This window comes from Phacochoerus africanus, chromosome 4 (genome assembly GCF_016906955.1).
Source record: "Phacochoerus africanus isolate WHEZ1 chromosome 4, ROS_Pafr_v1, whole genome shotgun sequence".
Taxonomy (NCBI): Eukaryota; Metazoa; Chordata; class Mammalia; order Artiodactyla; family Suidae; genus Phacochoerus; species Phacochoerus africanus.
In genome coordinates, this window is record NC_062547.1 from 89877497 (window position 1) to 89904031 (window position 26535).

Here is a 26535-nt window from a genome sequence, read left to right on the forward strand (position 1 = left end):
TGGATTCCCATAGTAGTCATGCAGTTACTCTAAAGAATTGTGCCCAACAGTGAGTGAACAGAAGCTGCCATAGTTAATTATATTGTATGCCTTTACAATGAAACAGGTTCAAATGCCTTATTGGTGTTAAGAATGACAATGTCATTTTTAAAACAAGCTCTCATATTTGTGCATAATTTATAGGAAGGATAACCACAGGTTCTAACCATAGTCATAACCATAGATGTATTAATAATAGAATTCTTTTGATTTGGGGAAAATAAAACCTTAACAATTTTCAGTGGTTACAAAAATTGTCAGAAGGGCAGATCATGTTCAAATGAATTTCCAGAGTACACAGTGTTCTTTAAAGCTGCTCGATTACCTACATGGTTCCATTAATCATAAAATAGCCCTTTTGAAACTGAGGAGCACTTAAAAGTAATTTTCCAAATTCTTCCCTCTTTCTCATCTTTTTTCAGCTAATCCTTTGGCCATACTGATTCTAACCAACACTTTCAAAGGTCAGAACTAATTGTAAATTGCCTTTTAAAAAAGTTTATAACTTGACTATGTTTAAGTGTAGATAGAGGCTGTCTTCTGTTTCTATTCCCGGTCTACTTTGCCATAACTATTGTTACAAAGAGTTGTGGTGTCACAAGATCAACATTCATACATAATTCAGAATAAAGGATAAGAACTGTCATTTTCTGTTTATTTTTGAAACAAAAATTTAAACACTCACCTTCAAACAAAAGGGCAAAATAATTCTAAGGTAAACAGGAAAATGACTAATCATTTTCTCATTTTGATAAAAAGGCAACATTGCCCTCTCTTTGTTTCCTTGATTCACTCAAGAGCTGAGTCTCAGACCCTTTCTTTCCTCTTCCCACTGATCCCAAGATCACGAGCCAAAGGTCAAAACCAAGCACCTTGCAGAAATAGTAGCCACTGTCTCCATCCAAGCCATAATCTGGCCACCAAATGTATTTCCATGATGGTTTGCATGGGGTGGGAGAACAAGTTCGATGCTCTGCACGAAGGTACCCCTTGTGGAAACCGTTCCTTCCTCTTCATCACAAATGGAACCTGAAAGGTGGGTGTCAACAAACATGGTGGAGTTAAACACAGAACCCAAGACTGCAGCCTGTCTTCCCAGCAGCACACTCAACTCACAGGATTTTTAGAAACACTGAATTACTACCAAAGACTTAAAACTCTTGAGGAAATAAATAGGTTTTATTCTACAGTCGCTCTGAACCATGGGTATTTACAGTGAACTGGATAAGAACAGATCAGAGAGGATATTTTAGAGACTGAACGCCAAGTTATTTTACAAGACAACCAGAAATTTAATTAAAAGAATGATTAAGTTTAAATTTGGGTTGCATCAGGTGGAAGAGAGGCAGATCAGAGCAGGTCAGGGCAGAAAGAAATTCAGGGATTGATGGATATGTTATTATCTCGATTGTGGTGATGGTTTTTTATGAGGGTATATGTGTCTCAAAATCTAGCAAGTTTTACATGTTAGATATGGGCCATTTATGGTATATTAATAAAGTTATTGAAAAGAAAGTGATTTGAACTTTAAAGGGTCACAGACACTGAGACTCTGGAATGGTTTGCCGTACTATACACTTCAGAATCAGAATGTGGCCTCCTGTGGTTTCTGTTTTGTAATGGATGCAGTCACAAAGAGAAAAGACACAATACAGTGTATCCCTGGTGTCTTTTTCTGCTTCTTTTGAATCATATCTGCTTCATTTACTGACAAATTGGTTTTTACTCTCAACAATGGAGAAATCATTTACTTTGGCTGCAAAGCAGTAAAATGTATTCAATTACACTTCCTGCATCATCAAGTGAATCACCAGCTAGGCTTAAATCTCACGTGCTGTTGTTGAGGAGAGGCAGGGAGGAATTACAAATCAAGGGTACCATCCCGGTTGTACCATTAGAGGCAGAGCTGAAAGAGAGCACAGATCTGCCCAGCTGTTGTTGGTAGCTGGGGATGGAGCCATTCTTGGCCAAGTCACATATAAGTGAGCAGAGAAGTGTAGTTACAGAGTCTTTTAACTCCATTTCCTAATGTAATTTTTATATTTTTAATCAATTGCTGGTCTTTTCTTTTCTCCCCCTTCATTCTGCTGATCCTTTGGGTCTCCTGCTTAAAAACATGTCTGTAACGTCCCCTTGTCCTATTAGAAAAATCCCAAATCATCCTCATGGCCTCAAGCCCTTCCTTCCTTATTTGGCCTCTGCCTCCTTCTCCAGCCCCAGCTAGTCTGCTGCCACCCATTTTCTCTCAGTCTCTCTCCCTTTGTTCCAACCACAATGGCCTTTTTCCAGTTCCTAAGCTAAACAGTGTCTTCTTCGACATCAGGGCATTTGCACATGGTCGTCCCTCGGTCGGCAGCAGTTCTGCTGGCCACCACTACCACCTTCTTCCACTTACCTTCTGTTCTTTCTTAAAAAAATTTTTTTTTATTAAAGCATAGTTGATTTACAATATTGTACCAATTTCTGCTGTATAGCAAAGTGGCTGTGTTTATGTATATATTCCTTTCCATCATGGTCTATCCCGGGAGATCGGATATGGTTCCCTGTGCTCTATAGTAAGACCTTGTTGCTCCTTCTCTTCTTTCTTGGTCCATCTCAGTCACGTGTCCTCAGGAAAGCCTCCTCTGGCTCCCACCACTAGGAGCTCTCACTTGTACCTTTCTTTCATGGCTATAATTTTTTTGTTTCATTTTGTTTTAAACTATGAAGTCTGTGATAATTTTTTTACAGCAGTCATAGGAAATTAATATAGCAAGTTTGCAGGATAAGCTCAATATACAAAAATCAGTTGTAGATCTATACACTGTCAACACACGTTGAAATAAAAATTAAAAACCATTTATAATAACTTCACAATGATTAAATTCTTAGAGACGTCCGACCACAAAAATAAAACAAAGCCCATCAAACACTTATGCACAGAAATTTACAAAACATTACTGAGAAATGAAAAAGAGCAAAATAAATGGAAAACTATACTGTGCTCCTGGTCAGAAAATGTTCATATTGTCAAAACTTTAATTCTCCCCACATTGTTCTATAGATTCAATGCAATTCCAAATAAAATTCACAAATGGGGTATTTTGTAGAAATAGGAAATCTAATGTTAAAATTAGCCTGGAAATACATATAACTTAGAAACAACTTTGAAAAAGAGGAACAGGGGCTGACATGGGTCGCTTGAAAGTGGAGCACTATTTACAGTTATTGCCCCCTTCTCTGCCCCAATGGGACTTACATCAGTGGATGGGCACAGACTGACAATGCCTCCAACACAACCCCCTGGATAGTTGGTATGCCTTAAAGAGTCCCCAGTTCAGTTTAAATTACATTCTCAGCCCTATTTCTACTCTGGTGATTCTAAGACTTTGGGCAAAGACGTCAGTGACTGTCCCCCAAATATGATCCCTCAATGGAAAGTCCCTAAGTGGAACCTTCTTCTTTTTATTACAAATGATGATTTTTCTGCCCAGCCATGGTGTAAATGAGTCTGAGTGACACTGGGGTGGCCAAGAGGTCCATATCTAACAACCACAGTGCCACATGCTGGTTATCTTCTATGTCATGGCTATAATTTTATATTTATTTGTGTGTTCTTTGATTATCCGATCCACTAGATTCTAATCTCCATTGAGCAAGGACTGATTTTTTTTATTCCAATATAATTTCAGAATGTGGGTGCTCAGTAAATATTTATTAAATGAATGGATGGATGAATAAAGTTAACTTTGCTGATTTATTCCACACTCACAGTTCTAACAACAGAATACTTTTAGGTAACACAATAGCTGTACTGATGTGTACTTCTATCTGCTGTTTAGTAGAATTCCCACTGTTCCCCATTTTCACTTAAATGGAGTTGTAGACTCTTGAAGTTTTCCAGCTTTGTGGATGTGAAGTAGTATCTCATGTTGGTTTTAATTTTCATTTCTCCGCTTAATAATGAGATTGAATATCTTTTCATATGTATATTAAACTTCCGCATTACCTCTTAATGAAATGTCTGTGTTGTTTGCTTCAAATATTACTTCTCTCCCATTCTTTTTCCCCTGTCTTCCTGCAACTTTGATTAGATGCTTATTAGACATCTTACTCCATTCTGTTTCCTAATCTCTCTTATATATTCCCTTTTCTTTTTCAGATCCATTTTTCCAGTTTACCATGTTAAATGTTGTTTATTTTGTTCATTGAGTTTTAAATTTTAATTATTATATATTCTTTTTGTATAGAAATTCTTTTTGCTTCTTTTCAAATATTCTAGGTCATTTTCTTGTTCCTGCATTCTTTTGATATTCTTATTTCTTAAAATATACTAAAGTTCTTACTTCAAATTCTTTATATGATAAATTCAATATCTGTAGTCTTTGAGGACCTCATTCTATTGACTATTGCTTCATTTGGATTTTGGTGATGTATTTTTATCTTTTATGGTTGTTGCCTAGAAGCTCGTATTTCTTAGATCTTTATCTGTGGGAATTCTTGAGGGTTGGGCTTGAAGTCATTTCTTCAGAGGATTGGCCTTTGTGGCTGTAGATCACCTGAGGGTACTTAACACAGTACTGCTTCCCACTGGGTTTCCCTTGGTCTGTTTTAGGCCAAACAAGTTATATGAATTCTGACACCAAATCTGCTTGAGAATGTAGTTGTGATTGAATCCTCAGAGGGAAACAGTTTTTTTTTTTTTTTTTCCATTCCACCCAGGGCTAAGTGGAAAGCATCCTTACCAGAGCTCTCTGAGGAATGGGATTTTTCCAGTTGACCCACTGAGGGTATCATTTTCGGGAGTTTGCAGTTCCAGGTATGGTTCCCTAATGCAAGCTTCCACCTGGCTGTGTCTCCTGAGCACTGGCGAGCCCATTAAAACATAGGTTCTAGGTGTAGCACCCACAGGGGCCTCTGAGAAAATGCCAGCTCTTGTGTCTCCTTACACTGCTGCATTTGTATTTCTAATCACTTATAGACTTCCAGGCTTTCTCTTATTTTTTTTTGCCTGCTGAGATGTTTTTGCAATGATGTTTATAAATATTTTATCTGGAAATTTCAGTTTTTTCCAGACTTTAAGCCCACCACATTGTGGTAATCAAAATTGGATTGCTTCCTAAAGTGATCCTTAAAGAGCATGTGAAATCTTAATTCCTTTCCAACTTCTATCTTTTTTAAAGTACTGATTTTGTTAGATAATATTCTATAAACATCCCAAACTAGTATTGATTGAATTTTTTAGGTTAATTTCTCTTACTTACATGATACTTCTTTTTTGTTCAAAATAAATTTATATAATCCATCCCTAAAATATACTGTTAAATGAAAAGAGAAAGGTGCATAATTGAGTATTGTGTTGCCAGGATAAAATTAAAACATTGAGAAAAGACCTTATACTGTGAGAGACATTGTAAAGACTTAAATATAAGACAATTCCTTTTCTGAGGGCTAACTAAAGAAAAAGCTACTGGATTCCTATGAAGACATACATGGCATTCAGTGAGACATGTAGAGGTGGGTACTAGGGCAGGTCATATTTTCATAAGCATCAGCTATGACATGACTGCAGAAATATGTTAAGTCTAGTGGACCTTGGGGCAGAAGCATGCCTCTTTGCAGGTGACTGCCAATCAATGGGGAAATAGGGTTCTCCCAGGTTTAGAGACCCATCTGGGCTCACAGCTCTGGCTATGTACTCATGTTAAACACAGTAAACAAAGCTCGTCCTTTCCACAGGCTTCCAGACAGGGGAATACCCATCCGGAGGTCAATTTCAATTCTTGTACTTTGGATATTCATTCAGAATCGTGTCATCATTCTGCCTGGACAATTTTACATTCATCTTGTCAGGAACTTTGACCTGAATTGGTTTTCTTTCTCATTCTGTCTCTGGTTTTCTTTCTCATTACTGGAAAGGACCAACATAGCCGCAGAATACATGTTCTTTTCAAGTGCACCTGGAACATTCTCCAGGATAGATCACATGCTAGACCGCAGCCATATAATTAAATTCCCTGTAAGTAGATTTACTTACCATCAAATGTGCCACTTTCCTTCATCAAGTTTTTAAAGGTATTTTCATGTTGTAACCTAACTTTCCTTCTCTCAGAAGCCAGGTTATGTTCCACATGATCTTGTTCAGTTAGAAGTGTGACCGGTTTTAAATGAATCTAGAGAAAGAAAAACATTTATGTTTAATTGCCTTGTTAAATCATAAAAGCACAACATGAATTTAGCAGAAACAAATGACATGCTACATTTTTCTCTAACTCAATGTTAAAGCATTTATGGGTGTTTTCATACATATTTTATTTTAACTTAATTTTTTCTTAAAATATTTTTAAACTAAAAAAAAAACCAATATAGCCCTAATTATTTGTTCATACAAGATATGTGCCTTAAAAAATTTCCCAAATATTAATTACTCCTGGTTTAACAAATTTTCCACAGAAGTACAAAACAAGAATTCTTCACATTAACGAATGAGGAGAGGGACTTTGACTCCTCTTATCAAGACATGTTTTATACCTTTTGCAAAATTAAGATAAGGGGGAGGAGTTCCTATCGTGGTGCAGTGGAAGTGAATCTGACTAGGAACCATGAGGTTGTGGGTTCGATCTCTGGCTTCGCTCAATGGGTTAAGGATCTGGCGCTGCCGTGAGCTGTGGTGTAGGTCACAGATGTGGCTCGGATCTGGAGTTGCTGTGGCCATGGCGTAGGCCGGCAGCCACAGCTCCGATTTGACCCCTAGCCTGGGAACCTCCATGTGCTGTGGGAGTGGCCCTAAAAAGACGAAAGACAAAAAAAAAAAAAAAAAAGAAAAAAGAAAAAGAAAAAGATAGCAAGGGAAGAGAATAGAGATGTTCTAGAGAAAGCTATCATGTACCAAGAGATAGTCCCAGTTTGGAAATTTCATCACACGGTGAAAACTTTTTCTAATAAGCAAAACAAAAGAATCAATATGTCAGAATAAAGCTCTAATTGACCTCTGGACACCTGGAAATATGATGCAACAGAACCAAGTGTTCAAACTCCTCCAGAAATGCCTGAGTGCTGGCCTGTGTTTATGAGTCACCTTACAGCTGGGCCAGCGTCCTTCCACGCTTATTTACAAGACATGTAAAGGCTGGTGCTGACCCTTGACCAAGATAAGGATGAAACAGCTAGTGATTTCTAATATATGCTTAAAGTTAAACTCCCCTGGACTCCTTCCTCTAATTTGTTTAGGGACATAGAGACAGAGAGCTTAGACTGGTTTAACTAATTCCACAGTCTTATTTTTAGTGGGATATAAAGGACCACCTGGTAAATTAAGGCCTTGGTTCTCCAACCTGCAGACGAAGTAGATTTTGTGTATTAAAGAGGACCCTAAGAGCTGTGGCTGGAAGTCTCAAACCTCTTTGATGTTTGCTGTGTCCTCTCCTTTAGCTTCAGTAAGGCCGTGCAGGCGCATACCCTATGGAGTCTTATGCGGCCTTCTGTGATCTGGCCTGTGCCATTGTTGAACTAGACCTAGTTAATCATTGCCCAGCTCATCTGAGAATAAACTCACTTTGGACAGGGATCCAGGCAGGCCTGTTGGTTCAAACCAAACTACTGATTTTACATGGCTCTCTTCATGATGTGCTACTGAATAAGAATGTTACCAACTAGAAAATAAGTTTGTTTGGAAAGGAGCCTTACAGTAAAGGTTATCTCAGCCAGCCAATTACAGCAGCACTTAAGGTGACTGCTTTCCCAGAATCACAGTTGGAAAACAGTTTTTTAGACTCAGTAGAGACTGGACGAAAAGTGTGGCTGTTCTGTTCTTATTCCATGAGTCATGAAGTTGGAGCAAGAGGCCTGAAGCTGGAAGGGAGAGTGGTGGTTCTCATTTTCTCCTCCAAGTGAAGGAGTGGCTTGGAGGGTGCTGTAGAATCCTTTCTGTCGCTTGCACTCAGATATGAGAACTCTGTACCCACCCCCATATTCTCTCATTCTCAAAAGTTTGGAGATGTGGGGGGCGGGGATTCCAGGAAAAACAAAATGATTGGCAAGACCTATCTCAGTGTCTCAATGAGGTTAGTGACCAGAGGATCCCTAGGGTGCTTTGTCAAAGTACAGATTCTCAACTCCTGTCCTAGTGAATCTAATTCAGTAGGCCTGAGATACAGACTCCTGGCCCTGGTGAGGAGTAGCTGGTGAGTGTGGTTCTCTGTCACTTCTGCTGGGTGCAGTGAAAACATTGCTTTGCCCCAGCTGGATCTGAAGTTGGAGGCATTGTGAGGAAGAACACTTTGGCAGAGTGAAAACTACTCGTTGCTTCAAAATGGAACTAGGAGAAGCCACTGTGGTCACCTCTGGGTGATTCTTGGAGTGAAAGAGTTAAGTTCTAAATTGAATTATTACATTTAAAAATGGTCAGACTAGGTAGTTCCCATGGTGGCTCAGCAGTAATGAACCTGACTAGGATCCACGAGGATGCGGATTTGATCCCTGGCCTCACTCAGTGGGTTAAGGATCCGGTGTTGCCATGAGCTGTGGTGTAGGTTGCAGACGCAGCTCGGATCCCACGTTGTTGTGGCTGCGGTGTAGCTGGCACCTGTAACTCCGATTTGACCCCTAGCCTGGGAACCTCCATATGCTGTGGGTGTGGCCCTAAAAAGCAAAGAAGTACATAAATAAAAATGCTCAGACTAAATGGGGATCTTCTCCTAGTCACCCTAAAAAGAAAAGCCAAGAAATTATAATAAGTCCCCAGCAGACAAGGGACTCGCTGCTCCTGGGCCAATGGCCAGGTAATTATTTGGGCACCCACATCAGGCCAATATATATATATATTTTAAGGGTGTATTTACCCCATATGCCCTTCAGCTTATTTTTAAACTTCAGTAACTCAGCAACTTTGACATTTTTCCTTCAGGTACAAAAATTGTTTGGACCATAGATAGCATGCAACTGCTAGCTAAACAGCTCTTACTTAAAAAAAACATATATATATATATATTTTTGTTTGTTTGTTTGTTTGTTTGTTTTTGTCCTTTTGCTATTTCTTTGGGCCACTCCCGCGGCATGTGGAGGTTCCCAGGCTAGGGATCTAATCGGAGCTGTAGCTGCTGGCCTATGCCAGAGCCACAGCAATGCCGGATCCGAGCCGCGTCTGCAACCTACACCACAGCTCACGGCAACGCTGGATCGCTAACCCACTGAGCAAGGGCAGGGACCGAACCCGCAACCTCATGGTTCCTAGTCGGATTCGTTAACCACTGTGCCACGACGGGAACTCCTAAAAAAAATATTTTAACTCACTTTTGAGTTCTATGACGCTAAAAGAAAAGAATTAAACCAGTAAGCAATGTTTTTGAGACACTGATATAACTTTCCCATCATTTAAAACACAATGTTTTTTCCTCTTTCACAAATTGTCTACATCTCTCATTTTCTCTAAGTTAGTTATAGTACAATGATATTACTGCATAAATATTGCTGAAAATTATGATAAATATTGTTGAATAACAAATCTTGGGAAAGCATAACTCATGGTAAAAAGAAATGTCTTTTTTTTCCATAGTAATTCTGATGCTGATAATTCTGTTAATATGTCCCTCAATTACATGCTAGAGATCTCTTCACACAGGAAATTTACCTTTTCTTTTCCAACTGGTTTGGCTACAAATGTAGAGAAAGCCACACTAACAAGTTTCTCAGTGCCAGTGCACATATCCTGTACTGTGACCTTGATGCTGATCTAAAATGAAAAGAAAAATAAATTCAAAAATTTTCAGCCATCCAGACAACAGATGAGATTGCAGCATTCAAAATTCATCTCTGTACTCTATCATTATTTTCTTTGGGTTTTTAAATGAAATCAGCATTTTAATTTACTTTCAAACAATACAGTCCTTTCAATGCTTTTTCTATGAAATTGGAAAATATCTTTTTTTCTGATTATAGAAAAAAATATATTTCCCATAGGAAATCTGGTAAATACAAAAATAGATGATAAAAATGGAATCTGACTATCATAGATATTGCCAGTAATCTCATCATTCAGATTAATAATTATACACACGTATATATGTATAAGTGTACATCACCGTGTATTTACAATTTTATATTATAACTTAAAATTATGTGATAAGCATTTTCTAATCCCAAAAGTACATAATAAATGTACTTTTGAAAACAGGATGTTAATGAATGCCTTATAGCCTATCAGAGAGATGCACCATACCTTTTAAAAATCTTTAGTCTGAGTTTTGTAAACAAGTTGACATGGACAGAGTATTACTTGCGGTCATGTTATTTGTAGCTTTCCTCTTTCAGGAATTTCATTTTTCAGGACTGGCCAGGAGATAGCTAAGACACTTCCTGGTAACACATTATAGTGGACTAGGTTTCCCCATGTGAAGAACTCTGAACTCTGGGCCTCACGATCACATTCTGCTGAAGTGTTAAGTAAACTCAGGCACATACCTCAGAAAAATAATACTACCTTCTGGAAATTGTGGGCCACCTTAGGCATCTTAATTCAGCACTATGTTATCAATGATAAAGAATATCTATTTCTACATCTTCACCAAGTATGTCATGTACAAAAATCATCAACAATCCATGATTCACTTAGTTTATGAAACCAGAGTGCCTTCTCCTTGTATGTTTACTTCCTGTGTATCCTTCTATGTAAAAAGAGCACATTACATCACATTTAATTTTAGCAGCAGGGAAACACAGGCTCCTTATTTACCTGTGAGCCTGACAAGGGCCTTCTGAAATTCAGAATCTCATGAGCGCCAAGTCATGCCAGGCCTCCTCATCTACCTTCTATAAACAATGAAGAAATGAGCACCAAGAGGCAGAAGAAAAAATAGGAGCCTCTTACCTCCATGCTTGTGCTAAATGCTCTAGTAACTTTCGCTTTGATGGTTATAACTTGTCCAAGTCTAGTAAAACAAACAAACAAAAAAAACCACCTCTGTAATTCTAGCAAATCTCATTTCATTTGATGAGGAGTCACTTAAATGCATGTGCAGTTCCACTTTATCATGTTGATAATGTTCCTGCATGAAAAACTCAGGTTAATGATAACAGAACAAGACAGTGCTAAAAAACAGATGTCAGTCATTGTAAACCATACCTATGTTAGCTGACTACCTCTTTCTAACAGAAAAGGGCCTCTGCAAAGGTGGTGTAAAAGTGAACTTCCAAATCTACAGCAGACATTTATACCATATCACGGCTGTTTCCTTAAGAGGAGGTAAAACAAACACACATGCAGACCTAGACAATCGACATTTTAAAATGTTTGTCAACAAATATGTGGGTAAACATATAAGCAGGCAAGCAATAAAACTGAATGTTTGCTTCCCTAGGTTTACCTGAGCCCTCAGAGTTGCTAGATAGATGATCCATTCACTCCCTGTTCTTGCTAGAACTCTGGTCCAGTAACTGGAAGCTGTTTCAGAGCTTTTGCGTTCAGGCCTCTCGGTCACCTAAGGGTCTACCCAATATAAACCTCCTCTATTTTTCTCCCTTCTTCAAAGCTGAACCACATTCTCACTATTCTTCTCCTCACTCTTCTGTTTCAGAGGAAGGAAGATCTCTTCCTTTACCTGTGTCCTTGATCCATCCCCCCATTACCTTTTCTCCCTCACTGTGGTCTGGCTTAGGCAGCTCTTTGCTTTTTTGCATCCTCAGTCTCTGCCCCTTCCTGACTCCTTATCAGTCTGTGGAAAAAGATCAAGCCTTTTCCTTTAAAAAAAAATCTTTCAACTATATTCTATCTCGAGATTTTTTTTTCTCTTCTCCTCCATATTTCAACTTCCTAAAATAATCTTTTTCTCTTTCCAACTCATAATATATTTAACAAATGTTTACTGAGTTACAACTAGTTCTGGCATTACACTAAGACCTTCGAATACAGTGATTTATAAGACAAGGTTTTGAACATCAAGGAAATCTGTCTTCACTTGGGGCACCAGGATCTAGACAGATGAAATGCAGTTTTTCGAAAAGAAGAAAGGATTGAGCATTGCAAAAGCTCGCAGAAGCAACTAATGTGAAAAGTCAGGGAAGGAGGCATAGAAGAGGTAGTATTTGCATTTCTCTAATAGTGAGTGATGTTGAACATCTTTTCATGTGTTTTTTGGCCATCCGTATGTCTTCTTTGAAGAATTGTATGTTTAGATCCGCCCATTTTTTGATGGGGTTGTTTTTTTGGTATTGAGCTGCAGAAGATGTTTATAAATTTTGGAGATTAATCCTTTGTCAGTCGATTCATTTGCAAAGATTTTCTCCCATTCTGTGGGTTGTCCTTTTGTTTTGCTTAGGGTTTTCTTTGCTGTGCAGAAACTTTGAAGTTTAATTAAGTCCCATTTGTTTATTTTTGTTTTTACTGTCATTACTCTAAGAGGTGGATCTGAGAAGATATTGTTGTCATTTATGTCAGAGAGTGTTTGGCCTATGTTTTCCTCTAAGAGTTTTATAGTATCTGGTCTTATATCTAGGTCTTTGATCCATTTTGAGTTTATTTTTGTGTATAGGGAGTGTTAGGGAGTGTTCTAATTTCATTCTTTTCCCTGTGGCTGTCCAGTTTTCCCAGCACCATTTATTGAACAGGCTGTCTTTTCTCCATTGTATATTCTTACCTCCTTTGTCATAGATTAGCTGACTGTGGGTGCCACTATGAGGTACCACCTTACACCAGCCAGAATAGCCATCATCCAAAAGTCTACAAACAATAAGTGCTGGAGAGGGTGTGGAGAAAAAGGAACCCTAGTACAATGTTGGTGGGATTGTCAATTGGTGCAACCATTGTGGAAAACAGTATGGAGATTCCTCAGAACACTCAAAATAGGACTACCATTTGGTCTAGCAATCCCACTCCTGGGCATGTATCCAGAGAAAACCATGACTCGCAAAGACACATGTACTCTGATGTTCATTGCAGCACTATTTTCAATAGCCAAGACATGGAAACAACCTAAATGTCCATCGACAGAGGATTGGATCAAGAAGATGTGGTACATTTACACAGTGGAATATTACTCAGCCATTAAAAAGAATGAAATACCAGCATTTTTAGCAACATGGATGGACTTAGAAATTATCGTGCTAAGTGAAGTCAGCCATACAATGAGATACCAACATAGAATGCTTTCACTGACATGTGGAATCTGAAAAAAGGACACAATGAACTTCTTTGCAGAACAGATACTGACTCACAGATTTGAAAAACTTATGGTTTCCAAAGGAGAGAGCTTGGGGGGTGGGGGGATGCTAGCAGTTTGGGATGGAAATGTTAAAAAATTGGATTGTGATGATAATTGTACAACTACTAATGTAATAAATTCATTGAGTAATATATAAAAAAAAAGAAGAGGTGACATTTGAGATGGGTCTTCAAAGATTAGGATTTTGGAGTTTCTGTTGTGGCACAACGGAAATGCATCCAACTAGGAATCATGAGGTTGCAGGTTCGATCCCTGGCCTCACTCACTGGGTTAAGGATCTGGTATTGCCTTGAGCTATGGTGTAGGTAGACATGGCTTGGATCTGGTGTTGCTGTGGCTGTGGTGTAGGCCAGCAGCTGTAGCTCTGATTCAACCCCTAGCCTGGGAACCTCCATATGCCACGGGGGCAGCCCTAAAAATACAAAAAGACAAAAAAAAATAGGATTTTTTTCGGGTTCAGCAGTTTGGGGGTTTCATCTTTCATTCCCTTCTCAGCTACTCAAAACTACCTGTTTTCTCCACATCTTACTCCTGATCTCTCCAAAGTCACTTCCTAACAGCTAAATCCAAGGGCTCCTCTCATTTAAGAGAATCTGTCAACTTCTTCCTCCAGGAAACCATCTCTTCCTTTGGCTTCCAAAACACTGTTCTCTCTTCATTCTCAGTTTCCTTCACTGATTTCCCTTCCTTTATCCATCCCTTAAGTGTAGCCATCCCCCCAAATCTGTTCTTTGTTCTGTTCTCTTCTCATTTCACTTTCTTCCAGAAAGACTTTGTTCTCTTCCATCATCCTGTCATCTTTATAGAGATGATTCTTAATTCTATATCTTTTTTTTTTCCGTCTTTTTGCCATTTCTTGGGCCGCTCCTGCGGTATATGGAAGTTCCCAGGCTAGGGGTCGAATCAGAGCTGTAGCTGCCAGCCTACACCACAGCCACAGCAGCTCGGGATCTGAGCCACGTCTGCTACCTACACCACAGCTCACGGCAAAGCCAGATCATTAACCCATTGAGCAAGGCCAGGGATCGAATCCGTAAACTCATGGTTCTTAGTTGGATTCTTTAACCACTGTGCCACAATGGGAACTCCTCAAGTCTATATCTTTAGCCTGAACTTCTTTCTTGAAACTCAGAGCCATATTCTCAAACTTCTTTTAGCAGATTCGGCTAATAGTTATGGAGGCTCTACTAGGCTGAGTGTTAGCTGCTTCCACACACATTACCTTGTTTAACTTAATCCCCACATTTAACACATCCAAACGGAAACCAATTTTTCTTTTTTCATTAAATTTGTTCCTTCCAGACTTTCTGGCTCTCGTCAAGTTTCTAGCAGAGGTTTACGGCAATAGCATGAGGCGAAGAGTGAGTCCCTTTTCTAAGCTACTTTAGTACTTTGTTCTCATATGCTACCAAAATCTTGGCCCTCTCTGTCTGTCAGACTTTGAAGAGGGGAAGCATCTTGCTGCTTTTCGGATTTTGTGAACTCTGCCCTGCCCTTAAAATGTAGGGGAAATACATACGGCTTGGTTCTCTACCAAACCAAACTTCTGATACTGAACTGTCGGATGAGTGGAATGACTAAAATTCCAACTGAATAAAATCAATTTCATAGCATGGCATTCAAGGCCTTCTGTTAGCCAATTCCAAACTACTGTTAGGGCGTCATCTCTGCAGACCAGGCTTTTCCTGAGCACCCCCCACTCCTTCCCACCTTGGTGCTTAGCTTATACAGGTATGTCATCTTGTAAAGACCTTTTCCTATTCACCAGATGAAAATCTATACCTCATTTAAGGATTTTATTAAATGCTACCTCCATCATGAAAGTCTCATTGATTCTCCAATTAAAATGGACCTTTTATCCACCCCCCGGAACTGAGTTTACATCTCACCCTAAGCATGCATCCTATCATTTCCTTCCATTCTGATGACTATGTATTTTTCTAACTTTCTCACCAGACTGAGTGCCACACACTCCAGAGCTGTGCCATAATCGTATATTCTTTTGGGTCTAGAGCAGAATTTTGGTCTATGCAATATACATTTGTGAATTCAAAAATATTTACTATGGCTTTTAACCAAATTATATGAATTTATATAAGTAGCTTTCAATTTTCCTTTTTCAGTGGTGCAGTTCTCATATCCCTTCTGACACCACAAACACAAAATGGAGTAAATGGCAAACCACATTTTAAGATGATGTTACTAGTTAAATCTAAGTTATATAATTTAGGATTGGAAAGTTCATAATGGATGTTTATTGCAAACGACTGCTGGCCTTCTTAAATTTAGTAATGATGCTTTAATCTATGCTCAAATAAGTTTGGATTTTCATTAATCTGTAATTTGTTCAGATACAAACACATGTCAATTTTTTCTACTCTACGGAAAATCACACAGCTAGTATCTGAGCTTAGCCAACAGAACTTTACCTGCATCTTCAAGGCTCTAGTATGTCAAGGGCTCTTTTACTAACACTGTAGCTGCCTATGAAAACCAGCATCAGGATGTTCAATAAAGATTGCTGATCACAAAGTTAGAAGAAGTGGCTTGGGAAAAGCACTGGATTAAGCATAAGAACATCCAGGCTCTAAGTGCCCTCTGACCTTTGGCTGGCTTTGGGCATTAGGCCTCAGTGTCTTATCAGTACCAAGAGATGATTGGGCTAAGAGCTAAAGGTCTTTCCATATCTATGTTTCTAATTCCTATCAAAAGCCTTTTGGGGTCAGGTTTGAAGATGTAATTTCTTTATGCATGTGCTTTCACTTAGCTTAATTTTATTTGTATGTAAATGAATAAATGCCACATAGATAAATATAGGCAGTAAGCTTGTAGAGATGAACTAGGTATCTCACTGGACAAGAGTACTTAGGGTTTGAAAACTGGTGGTAACTACCCAATGGTCCTGAGAACTATCCCAGACTGGAAACAGATGATCTTCTTTCTTCCTTTTTCTTGTAAGTTATGTTTCTTATAAGTTTTGTTTTCTTCTAAGTTACGTAAGAATCAAAGGTGTTCAGAATGAAAAAAAGAGATACGTAGTTCCCATCATGGCTCAGCAGTAAAGAATCCAACTAGTATCCATGAGGATGTGGGTTCAATCCCCGGCCTCACTCCATGGGTTAAGGATTGGGTGTTGACATGAGCTATGGTGTAGGTCTCAGAGCGACTCAGATCTGGTGTTGCTATGGCTGTGATGTAGGCCAGCAGCTGTAGCGCCAATTCGACCCCTAGCCTGGGAACTTCCATGTGCTGTGGATGCAGCCCCCCCGCCCTCGCCGAAAAAAAGAAAAAAAGAAAAGAAAAAAAAAGAGATATGAACATAAAATTAAAGAAATAATTAAGTAAAACCACATTATCCTAGTTTGTTACAGTTATTAACATATACTCTTCAAAAAACATAATTCCTAATTCTGTCCACTAAAAAGCCATAGAAATAATGACCAACCTTGTATCAATGAGCACCTTCCCTGCCTAGATTATGACCTCGACTTATCATTTCTTTTGAAAAATTTTCTGAAGTTAAATTTGTGTGAGGAAACATAAAAGATGAGCCCAGCTTATCAAGGCAGGAAACAAAGGAGTTATTAAAGATTTTAACTTTGTTATGTCCAAAGGACTTAGGAACCAAACCAAAGAAGCTCCCAGTGCTCAAGGATGGGATAGTTTGAACATCCAGAGTAATAATCATATCAGAATTGAAATGCATCAAATATGTTAAAATCCATGAGCTCATAATGATACTAACTAAAGGGAAAGAATTAAGCTTGTCTTTCCCGGACAAACTTTGGCTCAGAGTAATCAAGTAATTAGTGAGATAAAGGGTTTCGCTATACAAATATTCAGAAAATATGTGAAGAAATTGTAGAATTAGCATATTACTATTTTACCAGTATCTAATGAAATAATGTTCTATGTAAAGATTGGGAGATGTTATGTGTTCTTGAAAGGGATGGGTTTTACCAAAATTCAAACTTTCATCAGGTCAGTTTTTAGATGTACCTATCAGTTTATATGAGAACATGTTAAACAGGGATATAGTGAGCAAATGCAAAGTGTGGTAAAATCTGTAAGACAAATGACCAGGTTTCTTTAAAAGTTAAATTGCAAGAGAAATGAAGAAAGGGAACAATATTATGTTAAAGGTCATATCAGCCATACTGGGTCCCGATTCAATAAACCAATTGTTTAAAAAACATTTTTTCAGGTCATTGGGAATGATACTTTTTGTTAATGGTATTGTGTTTAGGTTATTACTTTTTCTAAAAGAGCTCTTATCTTTTAGAAATATATACTAAAATATTCAGACGTGATGTCTAGGATCTGCTTCAATATAATCCAGGTGTGTGTGGGAGTGTGGAGGGATATTGGTAAAACAACTATGTCTATGAGCTGAATATTGTCATAGGTGGTTGAAAGATTTGTGTACCTTGAGATTTTCTACAATAAGTGATGGTAAAACATATATACACAGCCACGCACAAAATGTTTTTTTATAATTTAACATCTCTGCTCAGATGCATTTACCCAACAACCTAATAATGAATTCACCATCATAGAGATACTTATTAGCATTAATTATTCTTCTAGTAGAGAGAAGAGTCATTAAGAATCAGCTATTAGAAATCCTGCTCTACCTTATACCAGAATGCATCTAATGCTAATAGCTATTTCTCAACAAAATCAGGACAGTAAATTTACAGTTAAGAGTATTTACTAAAAGTAGGTCCTGCAAATTATATTTTTTTCTGATTTACATTGGGTCGAAGGTTATTTGTTTTATTAACAAATTGTATCACTGACTCCAAATGAGTAAACCCAGGTGCCACAGATATATGTCACAACATATACATTCAGGAGTTGGAAGGCTTGATAGAGCAATGTCACTTACCTAGCTGTCTCCTCAAATTGTATGTCATCCACTGAGGCTGTAACACAGGAAACCCCAGCATGCTTTTCAGCTTCAAAAAACAGGTAAATATGGGCTGCATTAGTGGTTATGCTTAAATATTTCAGCATGTGAGAAAAGGAGTAAAACAAGAGAATTTACTCTAGTAATTCATCTTCTCATTCAATATAGGACAGCTGTGCCTGCACTTCTGGAAGAACCGACTGAGTTCTTTGCTCAGTATATTTTTTCTACTGTATGGAAATTACTGTACTTTCTCCTAAGTTTTAACTTGCACTATCTTTGATTTGAAATTCAACACCAATATCCAGCGTATCAAGTTATTTAAATAGCAACTTTAGTAAGTTGATGCCAGCTTTAAATATTTTGTTAGTAACTTACCCTTCTTTTGTTTTGAAAACAAGGCCCCAAAGCTGTATTTATTATCCCACATAACCAGTGTTATGAATACATTTAAACCATTTAACTAGTGTAAACACTGAACGATATGGAAGACCCCAAAGTCATACCCCAAACCAGAGAGAAACTTGTCTGAGCATCAGAGAAATATAGATTGGCATATAGGCATTTAATAAGTATTTATTATTTATTATTGCCAGATTCACACAAAATTCACTATGCATTAATTATGTTGGAGGAGGAAAAGTATTGAGTATGGTGGGAGAGATTAGGGAGGAACTCCAGTTATTTACATTTTCCCTGTCTATGTTTAATTTGTTGAGATTTTTTTTTGATTGTTGGTTTTACTTTATGTAAAAATATCAAATTTATTCTCTTTAGGAAAAATTTGACATGTGTTTTTTCTAGAATTTGACTTGGAGGAATAGTCAATTAAAATTGCAACAGACCCCAACAGAATACACAAAGAAATTTAAACTCCACTTTAATTTTGGAGACTTCACTCCTGTTGCCACATTATGAAAAAGAAAGAGATGGTGAACTATACTGAATTTGTATTCTTTGTATGTAGTGGATTCTTTAAACTGCAATATATATTAATTGATGGTCCCAGGTAAAGAGATGTGAGAAAATATTCCAGAGAGCAAGTATGTAACATTCTTAGGAGCTAATTCTATAGAATATTGAACATTCTGGTTTAACTAGTTGGATTAACTGTTCTTCCAGATATACACTCAATATAAACTGAGTTACCAGAAAACTAACCACAGCAGAACTCTTTGTGTGAGTGATGGAGGGGGGAGAATGGGCTTCCCAGATATAAATGCAGTGAGAGGAAATAAGCATAAAAGTATCAGACTCCAGTAATTCTCATATTGGGCTCAATTTAATTCAGTGTATCAAGTATTTATTCAGTTCCCATTGATTTCCAGATACTGAGCTGAATTAGTCCTATCTGTTAATGAGTCTACTCTAACCATCAACAGTGCCCTTTTATCTTTTTTTTTTGTCTTTTTTAGGGCCACGCCCTTGGCATATGGAGGGTCCCAGACTAGGGGTCTAATCAGAGCTGTAGCCGCCGGCCTACTCCAGTGCCACAGCAATGCCAGATCCGAGCCGCGTCTTCGACCTACACCACAGCTCTCAGCAATGCCAGATCCTTAACCCACTGAGCGAGGTCAGGGGTCAAAGCCACAACCTCATGGTTCCTAGTCGAATTTGTTTCTGCTGTGCCATGACGGGAACTCCAATAGTGCCCTTTTAGGGTTTAAGTTTTCTAGAGAACTTAAATGCTTACCAATATATGCTGTAATAAGTTGAGTAATGAGTACCTACTAGATATTCATTCTCGTTACCTGACATGAGGGAATGAGATGTTGAATTTATTAAACTATTCTTATTAATAAAGTGTTACAATGTACACCAACATGAATTACCAATTTTGAATGCTTTAAATAACTAAAGTGCAAAAATTGATAAAAGACTAAATTTTTATTGTATGTATTGGCTGTCTTCTATGCATATATATAGCACGATAATAGATTGCATTAGGGATCACAAGGAAACAGTCATAATAATTATCATCTATTAAGTATTTATGGTCTGGCACTAAGTTAAGTATTTGTGCATATCAATTATATGAGGTTGATAGTAGTATTAGTTCCATTTTACAAATGAGGAAATTCAAGCTTTGAAAGATCAAATACATTGTTCTAAATAGTGATTTTTGTCTGTAAAAGCAATAGGAACTCTGGGAAAAGAAAAGACCAACCAAGGAATCCTCCCTAGAGAAGTGCGTGGCTGAACATGGGCTTCAGGGGCTCAGTAGCCGTGATTTACATCATATATTTTCAAGGGCCATTAAATTAAAAGAGAAAAAAGAAAACCATGGAGAGCCAACCAAGGGCCACAATTTTTACACGTGGTTCTTTTCTTTTTACAAGTATGACGGATGTGAATTCACTATGACCAGCTTGTTCTGGCTCTTGGTTTTGATTGTCCTTCATGCAGTATGCCATTAAAAGCTGAGAAACCCTAAAGCTGTTTCTGATTCCTTGAGGAAACTGAGAGAAGCTGAGGAACAGTAGCCAAGTGCATGTAATCCAGGTATGATGATTGATAAAAATGGTGGTGCTGTTGTCCGTTCCTTCTTTTAACTTGTGTTGGCTGAACACTTGTGCTATGTCAGCCTCTCTGTGAGGTGCCGGAAATACAGAACAGCCACTATCCCCATTCTTACGGAGTCTGGTGGAAGAGCCAGAGATTATTAAATGAATACATAATAACAAAATGAGTTACATGCTCTGAAGAAAACATGGAATTTGTGAGGGTCTGTAACTGAGGAACCACAGCAAGTGGGATGTCAGCGAAGGCTTCCTTGTGGAGGGGATGCTTGAACTGACATCTGAAGGATGAGAAGGAGTGAAAGAGGTGTGTGTTGTGAAGGAGGGTGCAGAGGAGGGAGGGCGTGCTGGGCAGAAGGAACAGTGACTGCACAGGTCCTGATGAAAGTTTTTGTGGCTAAAATGCAAAAAGCAAGGAGAGTGAGTAAGATACGGCTGAAGGGAAGGTCGAGGATAGACCAGGCGCAGGGCCTTGAAGCTCTTGGTTGGTAACTTTTATATTTAGTATTAAAGATATTATTTCACTATCTTCTGGCCTCCAGTGTTTCTGATGAGGTCAGTGGCTAATTTTTCTAAAAAAACTTTATTGGAATATAGTTGACTTACAATGTTGTATTAGTTTCAGATGTACAGCAAAGTGGATCAGGTATACATATAAATATATCCATTCTTTCTTCCTATATAGGTTATTACAAACTATTGAGTAGATTTTCTTTTGCTATATGGTAGGTTCTAGTTAATCATCTATTTTATACAGCCTGTGTGCACATGTTATTCCCATCCTCCCAATTCCTCTCTCCCCACAGTAGTTTCACCTATAGTAAACATAAGATTGGTTTTTAAATCTGAAATTTTTTCTGTTTTATCAGTTATTTTGTATCATTATTATTAGAGTCCACGTATAAGTGATATCACATGATATTTGTCTTTCTCTGACTTACTTCACTCAGTACGATAGTCTCTGGTCACACATGTTGCTGCAAATGGCATTATTTCATTCTTTATTATGGCTTAATAATATTCCACCATATATATGTTCTACATCTTCTTTATACATTCTTCTATTGATGGGCATTTAGGTTGCCTCCATGTCTTGGCTATTGTAAATAATGCTGTAATGAACATTGGGATGCATGTATCTTTTCTGATTATAGGTTTTTTTTTTTTCTGGATATATGTCCAGGAGTGGGATTGCTGGCTCATATGGTAGTTCTTGTTTAGTTTTTAAAGGAACCTCCATACGATTGTCAATAGTCCATTCCCACCAACACTGTAGGAGAGTTCCCTTTTTTCCACACCCTATCCAGCGTTTATTAGTTTGTAGACAAAAGATGATGCCCATTCTGACTGGTTTGAGGTGATACCTCATGGTAGTTTTGACTTGCATTTCTCTAATAACTAGTGATGTTGAGCATCTTTCCATGTATGGTCATTGGCTTATTCTAATCCTAATCCTTGTTTTCCTATATATTGTATAATGTATTTCTTTCAAGATTTTGTCTAGAGTTTGACTATGATGTACCTAAATGTGATTTTCTTTGTATTAATTTTGCTTTGTGATCTATGATTTTTTTTTTTTTTTTTTTTGCTGTTTAGGTATACTTATGGCACATGAAAGTTCCCAGGCTAGGGGTCAAATCAGTGCTATAGCAGCCGGCCTACACCACAGCCACAACAATGGGATCTGAGCCATGTCTGCAACCTACACCACAGCTCATGGCAATGAGGGATCCTTTCACTCACTGAGTGAGGCCAGGGATCCAGCCCGCATCGTCATGGATACTAGTCGGGTTCGTAACCTGCTGAGCCACAACGGGTACTCCCTATGACCTTTTTGAATATGTAAATATATCTTTTACCATATTTTGGAAATTTTCAGCCGTTATTTCTTGTTTTTTTTTTGCGCCATACTTTCTCTTATCTATGGGACTCTAGTTATAAAAGGTATGTTATACCTTTTTGTCATTTTTTCTCATAACTCTCAGACACTTTACTTTTTATTATTTCCCTTCTTTTCTTCAGAGTGGATAATTTCTATTGCTCCATCTTTATGTTTAATAACTCTTTAGTCTGTCACCTCCATTCTTTGGTTAATCCTATCTTGTGAATTTTTAATTTAGATACTGTTATTTTCAGTTCAGGTATTTCCATTGCGTTATTATTTTATAGTTTCTACTCCTCTGCTGAGAGCTGTTGTCTATTTTTCATTATATTCTTGAGCAAAGTCATGATAGCTGCTTTAAAATCCTTGAAGCTTAACTTAATTCCAGCATTCGAGTCATCTCGGGATTGGTCTCCACTCACTGTCTTTTCTCTTAAGAATGGGTCATGCTTTTCTGTTTCTTTGAATATCAAGTAATTTTGAATTGGAGCCTAGCCACTGTGAGTGATATGTTCTAGCAACTGTGGGTTCTTATATGATCCTCTGAAGAGTACTGGTTTTTTAATTTTTAATTAAGTTTTTTAGTTAAACTCACACTATAAAACTCTGTCCCTCTAAAGGCAGGATCAGTTCCTCTCAATATAGAACTCTGGTTGGGAAAATGCCAGAAAAAAAAAGTTTTTGTATTAGTCCAATTGCATAAAAAAACCCACCATGTTGGAGCACTTCTCAGTCAAAGATTCAGTTACACCTTTTGGCTAAATAATGTCCTGTGCTTATGTGGCGGCTTTTCTTACGATGGAGTGTTTAACACAGGCATTAACCATGTCTCCAAACCAGCTTTATCATAAAGGTCTCTTTTTAACATTGTATTATTAGTAATACGACGATTAAGGTCCAGAGTAATTGGTTATCTCCTGACTCATTCTATGGTCAGAGCTTCCAAAGATGTAAAAACCATAGAAATTTTTATGATAATTGCAGGATGGCCAATGGTTTCTACAGGAGAGAAGCGCGAAGTGAGGTAACTTTACAGAATCACTTAAACATTCACATAATGAATTTAGTTGCCTTGGCAATAGGCATCATCATTATTAGCAACAATAATTTCTATATTTTTTTCTTCTACATGTGAATTAATTTTATATTCATATCTCATTATGTTGTTATAAGCGACCTCAAATCCTGATAAAAACTGTTAAGGCAGAAACCAAACAGACCTATCAACAAACAGAAAACAAACAGATTGGCATCAGATATATGACAGTTTTATGGGTGGTTAACACATAGTGGATTAGAAACTCTATGAGCATTCATTGAGGAAAGCAGGGTTTTGTAATCAGCTGAGCTTTATTTTTATCTTCTGTAAAATAAGAGTCCTGGGAATACATGATCTTAAGCTCTTTCCAGCTCTAATATTTTATCTTAAAGTTATTTGACTTAATATGTACATTTGCCGATTCTATTAAGTGCCTTATGCAAAGCCTTTTAGAAATGAGATTCCAAGTTCTGGACCCATCCATCTAACTATCCATCCATAAAATCAGGAGGTTTTTATTTAGTGCCAACCAAGCAATAGAGACCTAGCTTTAGTTTACATGCTAATTGGCCAGGCAAGAAATAAAAGTTGAAATATTAATACAAAAATAATTACAGATTGTGCTAAGTGGTGTGAAGGAAGTCAGGAAGGGTGTTGTGATAAAAGTGAACAGGCATAAAGCAGATGGTTAGGAAAGACTGCTCTGCAGAAATGATATTTAAGTGGAAACAGAATGCCCTGAAAGGGCCATGAGGGTAAAGGCAAAAAGAAAAGCACCTGCAGGAGTTCCCGTTGTGACTCAGCAGTAATGTATCCATGAGGATATGGGTTCAATCCCTGGCTCTGCTCATTGGGTTAAGGACCCGGTGTTACTGTGAGCTGTGGTGTAGACTGCAGACACAGCTCAGTGCGGAATTGCTATGGCTGTAGTGTAGGCTGGCAGCTGCAGCTCTGATTTGACCTTTAGCCTGGGAACTTCCATACACTGCAAGGAGAGTCTGTAATAAATAGATGCATGCATGCATACGTACATACATACATTAAAAAAAAAAAAAAGAAGAAGAAGCAGGTGCAAAGGTCCTTTGCAGAGACTACATGAGGATGTGGAAGGCAACAAACTGAATGAAAGCAGATATGAAACGAGGTGATGTATTAAACTAGGCATTAAATATATTTGCAATAATATAAACCAATACCACTTCTCTAAGTATGTTTTTATTCTTATTGAAAATATAGTTACTTTTCAATGAAAATATGTAATGGGTTTTTGTTCTTTTCAAATGGTTATTTTAAAAAATTTTGCATAGGTAAATATGGATAAAAAGAACCCACATAAAGGCTCTCCAGGAGCCTCATTTAGTGGCGTAAAGAAGTTCTAAGACTAAAACGTTTTAGAACTACTGGTCTAGGTCATTCCCAGAGTAGGATGAACAATCTCAATCATCACATCCCAGGTGCACAGGGCTTAAAACTCTGTAAATATTCTTCTCTCCTCCCTTCTCCCTCCTCACTGAACCCGGTTCCCGGCGTGGCGCAGAACCGAGCCCCAGGGATCCGCACTGCGGAGCGTCATCCCTCATCCCGGCGGTCCCAGATCTTTCCGCATCCCGACCTCTGCATCCCAGATACCCCCTCCGCTATCCCGCATCCCTCACATCCCAGCCTGCTTCCAGTTCTCAGGGACTCCCTGCCCTCCTGGACACCACCCCAATACACACCCGACTCCCTCCGGTGCTCCCCCATTCCGGAGCCCTAGCACCCAGGGTCTCCTTCGCGCGGCACTCCCCCTCCAGCTTCCCTACCCGCTAGGCAGGCGGTGGCGTCGATCCACTTGAGAAGTTGCCCGGCGCTCAGCTCACCGCGGGAGTTGGTGTGCGCGGGCTGGATGGCCTGGCTCATGCGCACCTCGCCGGGTGTGGGCAGCTCCATGACTGGGCAAGAGTGCGAAGCCCCCGGGCGAGGGAGCCTGGCCGCCGCCCGGCCCGCCCCCACTCCAAAGGGCACCTCGCCGCTGCCTCCCAGGCCCGCATCCCGCGCCCTGCTGGCTGCCTGGCCCGCCCAGTGCCCTGGGAGGTGAGATTTAAGGCGCCAGGAATAAAGCCAGGAAGGCAAAAGACAGCTTTCTTCTGTCTGAATCCCAGGAGACCAAAGTTGGCAAAGCTGCGAACAGTTTGGGTTGCAGTACTTATTTCAAGGGACTTGCAGAGAATTGAAAGAGATAATGTAGGAAATTTATAGCCGGTGCCTGGCTAAGGTGATACAGGTGTTTGCCAAATGAATGCACAATGAGGTTTTCATCTGTGTGAAGAACTTGACAGCAATGGGAAGTTAAGAACTGATTAGTTAAATGCTGCCCAGAAAATGTAGACCTTTTGCTTTAGAAGTTGATTTTGGAGTGACTTATTTTTTTCAGGCTGTTGATTGGCAGGTAGGGTGAGAACTCTAGTTCAAAATACACCTTCTGACTCTTAGGATATTATAATGGCTCCAAAAAACTCCTGTATTATTGATCATTTTGTTGTGAAATTACCTGCACTGCCAAACAAGTACTGATGTTTGCAGACCCATCAGAGTCACCAAAGGAAGGCAAACTTTTGGCTTTAATTTAGAGAGTTGACAATTAGAAACTATCACTTCATTACAAATGAGCCCAACAAATCCCAAGAGAATTTCTTCTTTATGAGAGGCAGGACCTAGAACATTAAGTGAGAATTTTCATTGTCAACCTTTAGCACATAAAAGCTGTAACATTTTCCAGAGCTAAAATCAGTGACTAGTTCCCATGAAGGAAACAGTGACATCAGAAAACCTCCAGCATATTATAGAGCCATAGATGTCATATTGTTAGGGCTGGCTTCATCTGGGAGGGCATTGATGGGTGAGGAAATGGAAGCCTGGAGATGTGAAGCATTGTGTCAGGCAGGCAGCTGATGCAAAAGGATCAGCTAAGGTCG

General features: G+C 38.6%; 1 protein-coding gene across 1 annotated transcript in view; it reads right to left on the bottom strand.

The window, feature by feature from the left end:
• Positions 1-25619, bottom strand: part of ACOT12 (acyl-CoA thioesterase 12) — a 46283-nt gene extending 20664 nt beyond the window's left edge. Inside the window, exons 1-6 of the mRNA XM_047778213.1 lie at positions 25384-25619; positions 18121-18190; positions 10883-10943; positions 9647-9748; positions 6056-6191; positions 912-1068 (exon numbers count right to left, since the gene is read on the bottom strand). Of these exons, the coding sequence (XP_047634169.1) occupies positions 912-1068; positions 6056-6191; positions 9647-9748; positions 10883-10943; positions 18121-18190; positions 25384-25510 (653 nt within the window). The 5' untranslated portion in view covers positions 25511-25619. The remainder of the gene's footprint in view (positions 1-911; positions 1069-6055; positions 6192-9646; positions 9749-10882; positions 10944-18120; positions 18191-25383) is intronic.
• Positions 25620-26535: the final 916 nt, after the last annotated feature.